This window comes from Oncorhynchus masou, chromosome 29 (assembly GCF_036934945.1).
Source record: "Oncorhynchus masou masou isolate Uvic2021 chromosome 29, UVic_Omas_1.1, whole genome shotgun sequence".
Classification (NCBI taxonomy): Eukaryota; Metazoa; Chordata; class Actinopteri; order Salmoniformes; family Salmonidae; genus Oncorhynchus; species Oncorhynchus masou.
This window is the reverse complement of record NC_088240.1, coordinates 81,786,246-81,800,492: the sequence shown is the minus strand read 5'-3', so window position 1 is coordinate 81,800,492 and position 14,247 is coordinate 81,786,246. Positions and strand designations below refer to the sequence as shown.

At 45.9% G+C, this 14,247-nt stretch overlaps 1 protein-coding gene across 1 annotated transcript in view; it reads right to left on the bottom strand.

The window, feature by feature from the left end:
• LOC135520738 (phospholipid-transporting ATPase ID-like) overlaps window positions 1-14,247 on the bottom strand; it is a 78,862-nt gene that overhangs the window by 20,120 nt on the left and 44,495 nt on the right. Inside the window, 9 exon segments of the mRNA XM_064946506.1 lie at window positions 92-315; window positions 961-1,144; window positions 2,002-2,102; window positions 2,105-2,262; window positions 3,667-3,772; window positions 8,160-8,271; window positions 9,463-9,627; window positions 9,795-9,910; window positions 12,099-12,287. Coding sequence (XP_064802578.1) covers window positions 92-315; window positions 961-1,144; window positions 2,002-2,102; window positions 2,105-2,262; window positions 3,667-3,772; window positions 8,160-8,271; window positions 9,463-9,627; window positions 9,795-9,910; window positions 12,099-12,287 — 1,355 coding nt within the window.

The window sequence follows — 14,247 nt, the reverse complement described above, 5'->3', positions numbered from 1 at the left end:
GTCAAAACTATTTACCTCAACCCAACTTATAAAACCCTTCACCCCTCACCTCTAAACCACCGTTCCTGATCCCTCACCCCTGACCTCTCACCTGGGCAGAGAAGCCACAGAAGAAGCCAAACCAGAAGTGCACCATGGTGAAGGCAAAGTTCTTGTAGAAGAAGTAGCAGAGGAAGCGACACATGCGGAGGTAGGACCAGCGTCCGTGGACCAGCAGCAGGCGCTGGAGGAAGCGGAACTGGGAGAAGGAGTAGTCAGACGCCAGCACTGCCTGGATGCCCTCCTGACCACTGATGCCCACTCCTATATGAGCCGCTGGGGGGGTAGACAGACACTTCATATAGGTTATAGGAGAGGAGATAAGGACAGAGAGCAACTGTAGACAATTGAAAAGTGTAATTATCAGGGGTGTTAGTGCTGGGCTGGCACAGAAGCCTGCTATGCTCTTCCCTCAGATTCAGGTTTGGTAAACAGTCAACAAGTTGAGTAATCGCTCACAGGTTGAGTAATGTATCCAAGGACATGGTGTCGAGCCCAGAAAACAGGATGTGAAAGCACAAGGACCTCTCCTCCCTCAGAGGCCTCCTCTCTTCTGCTTTTCATACACACACACACACACTCACACACTTGTATGCGTGCACACAAACACACACACATGCACGCACACATACATGCACACAATTGTGAAAGGCATGGTGAGGCGTGAGAAAAGAGGACGTAAGGAGAGAGAACTACACGTAAACAGATACAGTGGGGATTCTGGGGACTTTCCATTACCTTACAAATAGACTGTGCTGCCAGAGCACTTTGCTTCAATATATCTCCTCGTTCCCCTTATCTCTCAATTCTTCCCATGTCTACCCATCTCTGTTATCATCTTTGCCAAGCACTTCTGTCATTCGCCCTTCCTCCAACCTCCTCTGGCATCCTCTCCTCCATCCCTCTCTCTCTCTAACTTACTCTTGATCATGCTAACATCATTAGCCCCGTCTCCTATGGCCAGGGTGACAGCTTTCTTGTGTTTCTTGATGAGCTCCACCACCAGGGCTTTCTGTAGAGGAGTCACCCTGCAGCAGATCACTGCTCTACAGACACACGCTGTAGACACAAACTCCCCCTCCATATCAGCCTCCAACGCATGGGCCTGACACAGAGAGAGAGAGGGGGAGGGGAGGGAGAGGGAGAGAGAGAGAGGGGGGGAGGGAGAGTGAGAGAGAGAGGGAGAGAGAGACAGGAAGAGATACAGAGAGGGAGGTGGAGCGAGAGAGAGAGAGAGAGGGAGAGAGAGAGGGAGGGGGAGAGAGAGATGGGGGGAGGGAGAGAGGGAGGGAGAGTGAGGGGGAGGGAGAGAGAGGGAGAGAGAGAGAGAGAGAGAGAGAGAGAGGGAGGGAGAGAGAGAGAGAGAGAGAGGGGGAGAGAGAGAGGGGGGGAGAGAGAGAGAGAGAGAGGGAGGGAGAAGGAGAGAGGGAGAACTTGTTTGGATATTTTAGATTTGTTATGAGCGCCATGTTTTCTATTGCACAAGTAGTGTGTCCAGTGTAGTGGTGTTTGTATTCCTAGTGGATTATATATCCCCTAGATTACTAGGGTAACTGTTTTGAAACCACCGCGCCTCCATCTTCGCTCCCCCTCACCAGTGTAAAACACATTTAGAAAGGAATAGAAATACATGTATTAATTTCTACATTTGTTTTTGTCATGTTTATTCTATTACAGACACCTTAATGCAGACTTTTAAATTATATTATGTGAGCTAAACATAAAAAGGACATATATAAAAACAAGTATAATTTTTTTTAAGTACAAATTTTACTGTCCCCACTACAACAAAAACACTTAAATACATGTAAATAAATCCATTCATTCCAATGGAGGACTGCTCCTTCTGGGCAGTGCCAATATGGCCGACCAGTGGCATCAAAGCCTCTCATTGGCCATTACATAGCAACAGCAATCCAGGGCTTATATACATCATTGGTGTGAATGTGTGTGTCGTCTCACCAGGCTATGTCCGTTGATGACGAGGGCGAACTCTCCAGATATGGAGTCTAGCGTGGTTGAGGAGGGGGGTCGAGGGGGTGGGGCAGGGGGAGGGGGACACTGCTGCTGTTTGTCCCCCACGGAGGGCCACTCTCCCCCTCTCCTCCCCCATCTCCCCCAAACCCATTCCCCAGAGAACAGGCCTCACCCCATCCCTCCATCCCCTCCTCCTTTTCTCCCTCTCTCGTACGGGCAAACTCTATCATCCTCTCCCTCGCTCTCCTGAAGAGAAAGAGAATGAGGGAGGAGAAATGACAGGACAGGACAAAGAGATGAGGGTGAATAGTTGATTAATACACTGAACAGAGAGAGACAGAGAGACACAGAGAGAGAGACAGAAAGCGAGACAGAAAGAGAGAGAGACCGAAAGAGAGAAAGAAAGAGAGAGACAGAAAGAGACAGAAAGAGAGAGAGACAGAAAGAGAGACAGAAAGAGAGAGAGAGACAGAAAGAGAGACAGAAAGAGAGAGACAGAGAGACACAGAGAGAGAGAGACAGAAAGAGAGACAGAGAGACAGAAAGAGAGAGACAGAAAGAGAGAGACAGAAAGAGAGAGACAGAAAGAGAGACAGAAAGAGAGACAGAGAGAGAGAGACAGAACGAGAGACAGAAAGAGAGACAGAAAGAGAGACAGAAAGAGAGACATAAAGAGACAGAAAGAGAGACAGAAAGAGAGACAGAAAGAGAGAGACAGAAAGAGAGAGAGACAGAAAGAGAGACAGAAAGAGAGAGACAGAAAGAGAGACAGAGAGAGAGAGAGAGAGAGAGAGAGACAGAAAGAGAGACAGAAATAGAGATAGAAAGAGAGAGAGACAGAAAGAGAGACAGAAAGAGAGACAGAGAGAGACAGAAAGAGAGACAGAGAGAGACAGAAAGAGAGACAGAGAGATAGACAGAAAAAGACAGAAAGAGAGAGACAGAGAGATAGACAGAAAGAGAGGGAGACAGAAAGAGAGAGAGAGACAGAAAGAGAGAGACAGAAGGAGAGAGACAAAAAAGTGAGGGAAAGGAAAGGTTTAGTTTATCCTAGTAATAAATAGCCAGCTCTAGTTTGTGTGTGTGGGGGTCTGTGTGTGTGTGTGTGTGTGTGTGTCACCCTGATAGATGATAGAGGGAGGAGCAAGATTTGTGACCTGTTGCCACGAGAAAAGGGCAACCAGTGAAGAACACACAACATTGTAAATACAACCCATATTTATGCTTATTTATTTTATCTTGCGTCCTTTACCGTTTGTACATTGTTAAAACACTGTATATATATAATATGACATTTGTAATGTCTTTATTGTTTTGAAACTTCTGTATGTGTAATGTTTACTGTTAATTTTTATTGTTTATTTCACTTTATATATTCACTTTATATATTATCTACCTCACTTGCTTTGGCAATGTTAACACATGTTTCTCATGCCAATAAAACCCTTGAATTGAATTGAATAGAGAGATAGATGGATAGAGGGAGGAATAGAGATAGATGGATAGAGGGAGGAATAGAGAGATAGATGGATAGAGGGAGGAATAGAGAGATAGATGGATAGAGGGAGGGAGGAATAGAGAGATAGATGGATAGAGGGAGGAATAGAGAGATAGATGGATAGAGGGAGGAATAGAGGATAGTCAGAGTACCTGAGTTCCTCTCTAACACTCAGCACTGTGTTTCCACTGATGATGAACACCTCAGTCATATCACCCGTCAGCATCTTACAGGAGTAACCTATATTAACTGCTGTCTCTGAGAGACAGAGAGAGAGACAGAAAGAGAGAGACATAGAGAGACAGAAATAGAGAGACAGAGAGAGAGACAGACAGAGAGAGAGAGACAGAAAGAGAGACAGAGAGACAGAAAGAGAGCGAGAGAGACAGAGAGACAGAAAGAGAGACGGAAAGAGAGAGAGACAGAAAGATAGACAGAGAGAGAGAGGCAGAGAGAAAGAGAGAGAAAGAGAGAGAGAGAGAGAGAGAGAGAGAGAGAGGCAGAGAGAGAAAGAGAGAGAGGCAGAGAGAGAGACAGAAAGAGAGACAAAAAGAGAGTCAGAAAGAGACAGAAAGAGAGCGAGAGAGACAGAGAGACAGAAAGAGAGAGAGACAGAAAGATAGACAGAGAGAGAGGCAGAGAGAGAGAGAGAGAGAGAGAGAGAGAGGCAGAGAGAGAGAGAGAGGGGCAGAGAGAGAGAGAGAAAGAGAGAGAGGCAGAGAGAGAGAGACAGAAAGAGAGACAGAAAGAGAGCGAGAGAGACAGAGAGACAGAAAGAGAGACAGAAAGATAGACAGAGAGAGAGGCAGAGAGAGAGAGAGAGAAAGAGAGAGAGGCAGAGAGAGAGAGAGAGAGGCAGAGAGAGAGAGAGAAAGAGAGAGAGGCAGAGAGAGACAGAAAGAGAGACAGAAAGAGACAGAAAGAGAGCGAGAGAGACAGAGAGACAGAAAGAGAGACAGAAAGAGAGAGAGACAGAAATATAGACAGAGAGAGAGAGGCAGAGAGAGAGGCAGAGAGAGAGAGAGAAAGAGAGAGAGGCAGAGAGAGAGACAGAAAGAGAGACAGAAAGAGACAGAAAGAGAGCGAGAGAGACAGAGAGACAGAAAGAGAGACAGAAAGAGAGACAGAAAGAGAGACAGAAAGAGAGACGAGGAGAGACAAAGATAGACAGAAAGAGAGAGAGACAGAAAGAGAGACAGAAAGAGAGACAGAAAGAGAGAGAGAGAGGCAGAGAGAGAGAGAGACAGAAAGAGAGACAAGGAGAGAGACAGAAAGAGAGACAAAAAGAGAGACAAGGAGAGAGACAGAAAGAGAGACAGAAAGAGAGACAAAGAGAGACAGAAAGAGAGACAAGGAGAGAGACAGAAAGAGAGAGAGACAGAAAGAGAGAGAGACAGAAAGAGAGACAAGGAGAGACAAAGAGAAACAGAAAGAGAGACAGAAATAGAGACAAAGAGACAGAAAGAGAGACAAAGAGAGAGAGACATAAAGAGAGACATAAAGAGAGACAGAGAGAGAGACAGAGAGAGCGAGAGACAGAAAGAGAGGCAGCGAGAGAGACAGAAAGAGAGAGAGAGACAGAGAGAGAGACAGAGAGAGAGACAGAGACAGAAAGAGAGAGACAGAAAGAGACAGAAAGAGAGAGACAGAAAGAGAGAGACGGAAAGAGAGAGACAGAAAGAGAGAGACAGAGAGAGAGACAGAAAGAGAAAGACAGAAAGAGAGACAGAAAGAGAGAGACAGAGAGAGAGAGACAGAGAGAGAGACAGACAGAAAGAGAGAGACAGAAAGAGAGACAGAAAGAGAGAGACAGAAAGAGAGAGAGAGACAGAAAGAGAGAGACAGAAAGAGAGAGACAGAAAGAGAGACAAAGAGAGAGAGACAAAGAGAGAGAGACATAAAGAGAGACATAAAGAGAGACAGAGAGAGAGAGACAGAAAGAGAGACAAGGAGAGAGACAGAAAGAGAGACAAAAAGAGAGACAAGGAGAGCCAGAAAGAGAGACAGAAAGAGAGACAAAGAGAGACAGAAAAAGAGACAAGGAGAGAGACAGAAAGAGAGACAGAAAGAGAGAGACAGAAATAGAGACAGAAAGAGAGACAAAGAGACAGAAATAGAGAGACAGAAAGAGAGACAGGCAGAGAGAGAGACAGAAAGAGAGACAAGGAGATACATAAAGAGAAACAGAAAGAGAGACAAAGAGACAGAAAGAGAGACAAAGAGAGAGAGACATAAAGAGAGACATAAAGAGAGACAGAGAGAGAGACAGAGAGAGTGAGAGACAGAAAGAGAGAGAGGCAGAGAGAGAGACAGAAAGAGAGACAGAAAGAGAGAGAGAGAGAGAGACAGAGAGAGAGACAGAGACAGAAAGAGAGAGACAGAAAGAGAGAGACAGAAAGAGAGAGACAGAAAGAGAGAGACAGAGAGAGAGACAAAGAGAAAGACAGAAAGAGAGACAAAGAGAGAGACAGAGAGAGAGAGACAGAGAGAGAGACAGCAAGAGAGACAGAGACAGAAAGAGAGAGACAGAAAGAGAGACAGAAAGAGAAAGACAGAAAGAGAGACAGAAAGAGAGAGACAGAGAGAGAGACAGAGAGACAGAAAGAGAGAGAGACAGAAAGATAGACAGAGAGAGAGAGGCAGAGAGAGAGAGAGAGAAAGAGAGAGAGGCAGAGAGAGAGAGAGAGAGGGGCAGAGAGAGAGAGAGAAAGAGAGAGAGGCAGAGAGAGAGAGACAGAAAGAGAGACAGAAAGAGAGCGAGAGAGACAGAGAGACAGAAGAGAGACAGAAAGATAGACAGAGAGAGGCAGAGAGAGAGAGAGAGAAAAGAGAGAGGCAGAGAGAGAGAGAGAGAGGCAGAGAGAGAGAGAGAGAAAGAGAGAGAGGCAGAGAGAGACAGAAAGAGAGACAGAAAGAGACAGAAAGAGAGCGAGAGAGACAGAGAGACAGAAAGAGAGACAGAAAGAGAGAGAGACAGAAATATAGACAGAGAGAGAGAGGCAGAGAGAGAGGCAGAGAGAGAGAAAAGAGAGGCAGAGAGAGAGACAGAAAGAGAGACAGAAAGAGACAGAAAGAGAGCGAGAGAGACAGAGAGACAGAAAGAGAGACAGAAAGAGAGACAGAAAGAGAGACAGAAAGAGAGACGAGGAGAGACAAAGATAGACAGAAAGAGAGAGAGACAGAAAGAGAGACAGAAAGAGAGACAGAAAGAGAGAGAGAGAGGCAGAGAGAGAGAGACAGAAAGAGAGACAAGGAGAGAGACAGAAAGAGAGACAAAAAGAGAGACAAGGAGAGAGACAGAAAGAGAGACAGAAAGAGAGACAAAGAGAGACAGAAAGAGAGACAAGGAGAGAGACAGAAAGAGAGAGAGACAGAAAGAGAGAGAGACAGAAAGAGAGACAAGGAGAAACAGAAAGAGAGACAGAAATAGAGACAAAGAGACAGAAAGAGAGACAAAGAGAGAGAGACATAAAGAGAGACATAAAGAGAGACAGAGAGAGAGACAGAGAGAGCGAGAGACAGAAAGAGAGAGAGGCAGCGAGAGAGACAGAAAGAGAGAGAGAGACAGAGAGAGAGACAGAGAGAGAGACAGAGACAGAAAGAGAGAGACAGAAAGAGACAGAAAGAGAGAGACAGAAAGAGAGAGACGGAAAGAGAGAGACAGAAAGAGAGAGACAGAGAGAGAGACAGAAAGAGAAAGACAGAAAGAGAGACAGAAAGAGAGAGACAGAGAGAGAGAGACAGAGAGAGAGACAGACAGAAAGAGAGAGACAGAAAGAGAGACAGAAAGAGAGAGACAGAAAGAGAGAGAGAGACAGAAAGAGAGAGACAGAAAGAGAGAGACAGAAAGAGAGACAAAGAGAGAGAGACAAAGAGAGAGAGACATAAAGAGAGACATAAAGAGAGACAGAGAGAGAGAGACAGAAAGAGAGACAAGGAGAGAGACAGAAAGAGAGACAAAAAGAGAGACAAGGAGAGCCAGAAAGAGAGACAGAAAGAGAGACAAAGAGAGACAGAAAGAGAGACAAGGAGAGAGACAGAAAGAGAGACAGAAAGAGAGAGACAGAAATAGAGACAGAAAGAGAGACAAAGAGACAGAAATAGAGAGACAGAAAGAGAGACAGGCAGAGAGAGAGACAGAAAGAGAGACAAGGAGATACATAAAGAGAAACAGAAAGAGAGACAAAGAGACAGAAAGAGAGACAAAGAGAGAGAGACATAAAGAGAGACATAAAGAGAGACAGAGAGAGAGACAGAGAGAGTGAGAGACAGAAAGAGAGAGAGGCAGAGAGAGAGACAGAAAGAGAGACAGAAAGAGAGAGAGAGAGAGAGAGAGACAGAGAGAGAGACAGAGAGAGAGACAGAGACAGAAAGAGAGAGACAGAAAGAGAGAGACAGAAAGAGAGAGACAGAAAGAGAGAGACAGAAAGAGAGAGACAGAGAGAGAGACAAAGAGAGAGACAGAGAGAGAGAGACAGAAAGAGAGACAGAAAGAGAGAGACAGAAAGAGAGAGACAGAAAGAGAGAGAAAAAAAGTGAGGGAAAGGAAAGGTTTAGTTTATCCTAGTAATAAATAGCCAGCTCTAGTTTGTGTGTGTGTTTGTGTGTGTCTGTCTGTGTGTGTGTGTTTGTGTGTGTGTCTCACCCTGTTTGTCTCCCGTGAGGACCCAGATCTTGATGTTAGCAAGAGAGAGAATAGCGATGGTCTCAGGAACTCCCTCCTGTAGCTTATCCTCTATGGCTGTGGCTCCCAGGAGCTAGAGTAGAATAGAGCACAGCGCAGAGTAGAATAGAACATAGAGCAGAGTAAAATAGAGCAGAGTAGAATAGAGAATAGTAGAATAGAGAAGAGTGGAATAGAGAAGAGTAGAATAAAGCAGAGAAGAATAGAGCGGAGTAGAATAGACCAGAGTATAATGGAGCATAGAGCAGAGTATAATAGAGAAGAGTAGAATAGAGCAGAGTAGAATAGACCAGAGTAGAATAGAGCATAGAGCAGAGTATAATAGAGAAGAGTAGAATAAAGCAGAGTAGAATAGAGCATAGAGCAGAGTATAATAGAGAAGGGTAGAATAGAGCAGAGTAGAATAGACCAGAGTAGAATAGAGCACAGAGCAGAGTATAATAGAGAAGAGTCGAATAGAGCAGAGTAGAATAGAGCAGAGTAGAATAGACCAGAGTAGAATAGAGCAGAATAGAGCAGAGTAGAATAGAGCATAGAGCAGAGTAGAATAGAGCAGAGTAGAATAGAGCATAGAGCAGAGTAGAATAGAGCAGAATAGAATAGAGCAGAATAGAATAGAGCAGAATAGAGCAGAGTAGAATAGATCAGAATAGAATATATCAGAGTAGAATAGAGCAGAGTAGAATAGAGCAGAGTAGAATAGAGAAGAGTAGAATAGAGAAGAATAGAGCAGAGTAGAATAGAGAAGAGTTGAGCAGAGTAGAATATAGCAGAGAAGAATAGGGCAGAGTAGAATAGAGCAGAGTAGAATAGAGGAGAGTAGAGCAGAGTAGAATAGAGCAGAGAAGAATAGAGCAGAGTAGAATAGAGAAGAGTAGAATAGAGAAGAGTAGAATAGAGCAGAGTAGAAAATAATAGAGAAGAGTAGAATAGAGAAGGGTAGAATAGAGCAGAGTAGAATAGAGCAGAGTAGAATAGAGAAGAGTTGAATAGAGAAGAGTAGAATAGCACAGAATAGAATATAACTTAATTGCCAGTTACACAAGTTGATTGAACTTTATTTTGGTGCCAATTATGTTACAGAGAGGACACACGTGCTCTCTCACACACACACACACACACACACACACACACACACACACACACACACACACACACACACACACACACACACACACACACACACACACACACACACACACATACACACACACGCACATGCACACACGCACACACAGAAACAAACACACACACAGCGTGATACCATCATATCCTGTTCTATGTGTTCATATATGTCAGCCAGTCTGTCCTCTCTACAGTCTGTAGCTCTGTCTGCTTGGCGGTGTCTCTCTGACCACTCCTCCCACTGCTCCTCTGACAGGTCTCTGTAGGCCAGGGCCAGGGTCCGCAGACCGTCCCCAGCATACTCCTAGATATACAAGTGAATTGAAGAATTGATAAACAATCAATCATCTTCTGATGGCTCTAGTAGTGTGCAGGAAAACATTTAACCACCAGAGGGCAGTGCTGTTACTTGTATAAAAGAGAGCTGTGATAGGCTGAATAGGAACTCTGATTATTTTCTTTGTAACTCACATTAAGGTGATCTGTTGTGATGTTCATCAGGTGATTGTTGGAGGAGTGGAGCCTCTCAAACAACAGAGTATCAGCTCCTTTACAGTATAGACGGATCCTCCCCTCGGGGTTACGCACTGCAGACAGAGGCATACTTTAATATGATCTGGGCTAAGCACTGTAGACAGAAACATACTTTAATATGATCTGGGTTACGCACTGCAGACACACTAACTAAATGTAAGTCTAAAAGAAATGTGAGATGTCTAGATGCTTTTATAAATTGCCTGGCTGGGCTGATGAGACAGTGGATTGTGAAAGTCAGATGAAACAGAGTAAATAGGCATTTTAATGTCATATATTTATATTGTTGTACAGTATGTTTTAAACAAAGATATTTTCCTCTGTTTATTTTTCAAATTTTTCTCTTGCGTAAGTTGCTGAAGTGCACTACGTCAAGGTGTGTTTGGTGAGCGTCTACTGTATGTCAAGGTGTGTTTGGTGAGCGTCTACTGTATGTCAAGGTGTGTTTGGTGAGCGTCTACTGTATGTCAAGGTGTGTTTGGTGAGCGTCTACTGTATGTCAAGGTGTGTTTGGTGAGCGTCTACTGTATGTCAAGGTGTGTTTGGTGAGCGTCTACTGTATGTCAAGGTGTGTTTGGTGAGCGTCTACTGTATGTCAAGGTGTGTTTGGTGAGTGTCTACTGTATGTCAAGGTGTGTTTGGTGAGCGTGTGTGTGTCTACTGTATGTCAAGGTGTGTTTGTGTCTACTGTATGTCAAGGTGTGTTTGGTGAGCGTGTGTGTGTCTACTGTATGTCAAGGTGTTTGGTGAGCGTGTGTATGTCTACTGTATGTCAAGGTGTTTGGTGAGCGTGTGTGTGTGTGTCTACTGTATGTCAAGGTGTGTTTGGTTAGCGTGTGTTTGTCTACTGTATGTCAAGGTGTTTGGTGAGCTTGTGTGTGTCTACTGTATGTCAAGGTGTTTGGTGAGCTTGTGTGTGTCTACTGTATGTCAAGGTGTGTCTGGTGAGCGTGTGTGTGTCTACTGTATGTCAAGGTGTGTTTGGTGAGCGTGTATGTGTCTACTGTATGTCAAGGTGTGTTTGGTGAGCGTGTGTGTGTCTACTGTATGTCAAGGTGTTTGGTGAGCGTGTGTGTGTCTACTGTATGTCAAGGTGTGTTTGGTGAGCGTGTGTTTGTCTACTGTATGTCAAGGTGTTTGGTGAGCGTGTGTGTGTCTACTGTATGTCAAGGTGTGTTTGGTGAGCGTGTGTGTGTCTACTGTATGTCAAGGTGTGTTTGGTGAGCGTGTGTGTGTCTACTGTATGTCAAGGTGTGTTTGGTGAGCGTGTGTGTGTCTACTGTATGTCAAGGTGTGTTTGGTGAGCGTGTGTGTGTCTACTGTATGTCAAGGTGTTTGGTGAGCGTGTGTGTGTCTACTGTATGTCAAGGTGTGTCTGGTGAGCGTGTGTGTGTCTACTGTATGTCAAGATGTGTTTGGTGAGCGTGTGTGTCTACTGTATGTCAAGGTGTGTTTGGTGAGCGTGTGTGTGTCTACTGTATGTCAAGGTGTTTGGTGAGCGTGTGTGTGTCTACTGTATGTCAAGGTGTGTCTGGTGAGCGTGTGTGTGTCTACTGTATGTCAAGGTGTGTTTGGTGAGCGTGTGTGTGTCTACTGTATGTCAAGGTGTGTTTGGTGAGCATGTGTGTGTCTACTGTATGTCAAGGTGTTTGGTGAGCGTGTGTGTGTCTACTGTATGTCAAGGTGTGTTTGGTGAGCGTGTGTCTACTGTATGTCAAGGTGTGTTTGGTGAGCGTGTGTGTGTCTACTGTATGTCAAGGTGTGTTTGGTGAGCGTGTGTGTGTCTACTGTATGTCAAGGTGTGTTTGGTGAGCGTGTGTGTGTCTACTGTATGTCAAGGTGTGTTTGGTGAGCGTGTGTGTGTCTACTGTATGTCAAGGTGTGTTTGGTGAGCGTGTATGTGTCTACTGTATGTCAAGGTGTGTTTGGTGAGCGTGTGTGTGTCTACTGTATGTCAAGGTGTTTGGTGAGCGTGTGTGTGTCTACTGTATGTCAAGGTGTGTTTGGTGAGCGTGTGTGTGTCTACTGTATGTCAAGGTGTCTTTGGTGAGCGTGTGTGTGTCTACTGTATGTCAAGGTGCGTTTGGTGAGCGTGTGTGTGTCTACTGTATGTCAAGGTGTGTTTGGTGAGCGTGTGTGTGTCTACTGTATGTCAAGGTGTGTTTGGTGAGCGTGTGTGTGTCTACTGTATGTCAAGGTGTGTGCGTGCTTGTGTGAGTGCATATGCATGCATGCGTATACCTATAACGGACATCCTCTTGCGGATGTTGTTGAAGTCGAGGATGGCCAGCAGTGTGTATGTGACGGGTCGGCCCAGCTCTGTCACAGTGACAGTACCAGGGGTTCTAGACCGGAACACAAAACCAAAGTTCCTGGCTGCTGTCACCAACGCACCCTCATCTGGAGACTGGGCCTTATACATCAACTCTCCTAGAGGGGGTAGAGTGGGGGAGTCAGAGAGAGAGCAATGTGAGAGAGAGCAATGGGGAAGGGAGAGAGAGAGAGAGGCGAGAGAGAGAGAGAGAGAGTGATTGGGGAAAGAGAGAGAGAGAGAGAGCAATGGGGGAGGGAGAGAGCGCAATGGGGGAAAGAGAGAGAGAGAGAGTAATGGGGGAGGGAGAGAGAGAGCGATGGGGGAGAGAGAGAGAGCAATGGGGGAGGGAGAGAGAGAGAGAGTGATGGGGAAAGAGAGAGAGAGTGATGGGGAAAGAGAGAGAGAGAGCAATGGGGGAGGGAGAGAGAGCAATGGGGGAGGGAGAGAGAGAGCGATGGGGGAGAGAGAGCAATGGGGGAGGTAGAGAGAGAGAGAGTGATGGGGAAAGAGAGAGAGAGAGTGATGGGGAAAGAGAGAGAGAGCGAGCAAGAGCGATGGGGAGAGAGAGAGTGATGGGGAGAGAGAGAGCGATGGGTGAGAGAGAGGGAGAGCGATGGGGCGAGAGAGAGAGGTGAGAGAGAGAGAGAGAGAGAGAGAGAGAATACAGTATCTATTAAACACATTCTATACATGTAGGTGAACACAAAATACAACATGCTTGTGGGTGGGCCAGTCTCCCAAGTGGGTGGGCCCTGAACCCCTGTGGGTGGGCCAGTCTCCCAAGTGGGTGGGCCTGTCTCCCAAGTGGGTGGGCCAGTCTCCCAAGTGGGTGGGCCAGTCTCCCAAGTGGGTGGGCCCTGCACCCCTGTGGGTGGGCCAGTCTCCCAAGTGGGTGGGCCAGTCTCCCAAGTGGGTGGGCCAATGTCCTGTCAGGCCCACCCATGGCTGCACCCCTGCCCAGTCATGTGAAATCCATAAATTAGGGCTTCATTTATTTATTTCAATTGACTGATTTTCTTATATGAACTGTAACTCAATAAAATAGTTTAAATTGTTGCATTTATATTTTTGTTCAGTATAGTATTTTCAGCTGTTTGAAGCTGGTGTACAAAACCGAAAGTAAAAGACGACAAAACAAAACTTAAGAACGGGAAGCATAAATATAGCACACATAGACTTTCTTCTTTCAATGAGCAGATTCATAACTCACATTTCTATGTGAACCTCTATGTGAACCTCTATGTAAACTTGCAGTGGACTATAATTACAAGTTCAACTTATTTCTCCTCATCTCCCATCTCTCCTTCCCTCTACCACTCTCTCACATTCCTTCTCCTTCCATCCCTCCCTCTACCCCTCTCTCCATCCCTCTTTCCCTCTACCCCTCTCACCCTCCCTCTCTTTCCCTCTACCCCTCTCTCACCCTCCTTCCATCCCTCCCTTTATCCCTCTATAATCCACATTCCCCCTCTCTCTCTCATCCTCCCTCTATCTCTATCTAACCCTCATTCCCTCATTCCTCATCTCGCTCTCACTTACCCTACTTCTATTCCTCCCTCTATTGTTCTCACCCCCCTCTCCTTCTATTCCTCCCTCTCACCCTCCCTCTCCTTCTATTCCTCCCTCTATCCCTCTCTCTCACCCTCCCTCTCCTATCCCTCTCTCTCACCCTCCCTCTCCTTCTATTCCTCCCTCTATCCCTCTCTCTCACCCTCGCTCTCCTATTCCTCCCTCTATCCCTCTCTCTCTCTCCCTCCCTATCCTTCTATCCCTCTCTCTCACCCTCCCTCTCCTATTCCTCCCTCTATCCCTCTCTCTCACCCTCCCTCTCCTTCTATTCCTCCCTCTATCCCTCTCTCTCACCCTCCCTCTCCTATTCCTCCCTCTATCCCTCTCTCTCACCCTCCCTCTCCTTCTATTCCTCCCTCTATCCCTCTCTCTCACCCTCCCTCTCCTATTCCTCCCTCTATCCCTCTCTCTAACCCTCCCTCTCCTTCTATTCCTCCCTCTATCCCTCTCTCTCACCCTCCCTCTCCTATTCCTCCCTCTATCCCTCTCTCTCACCCTCCCTCTCCT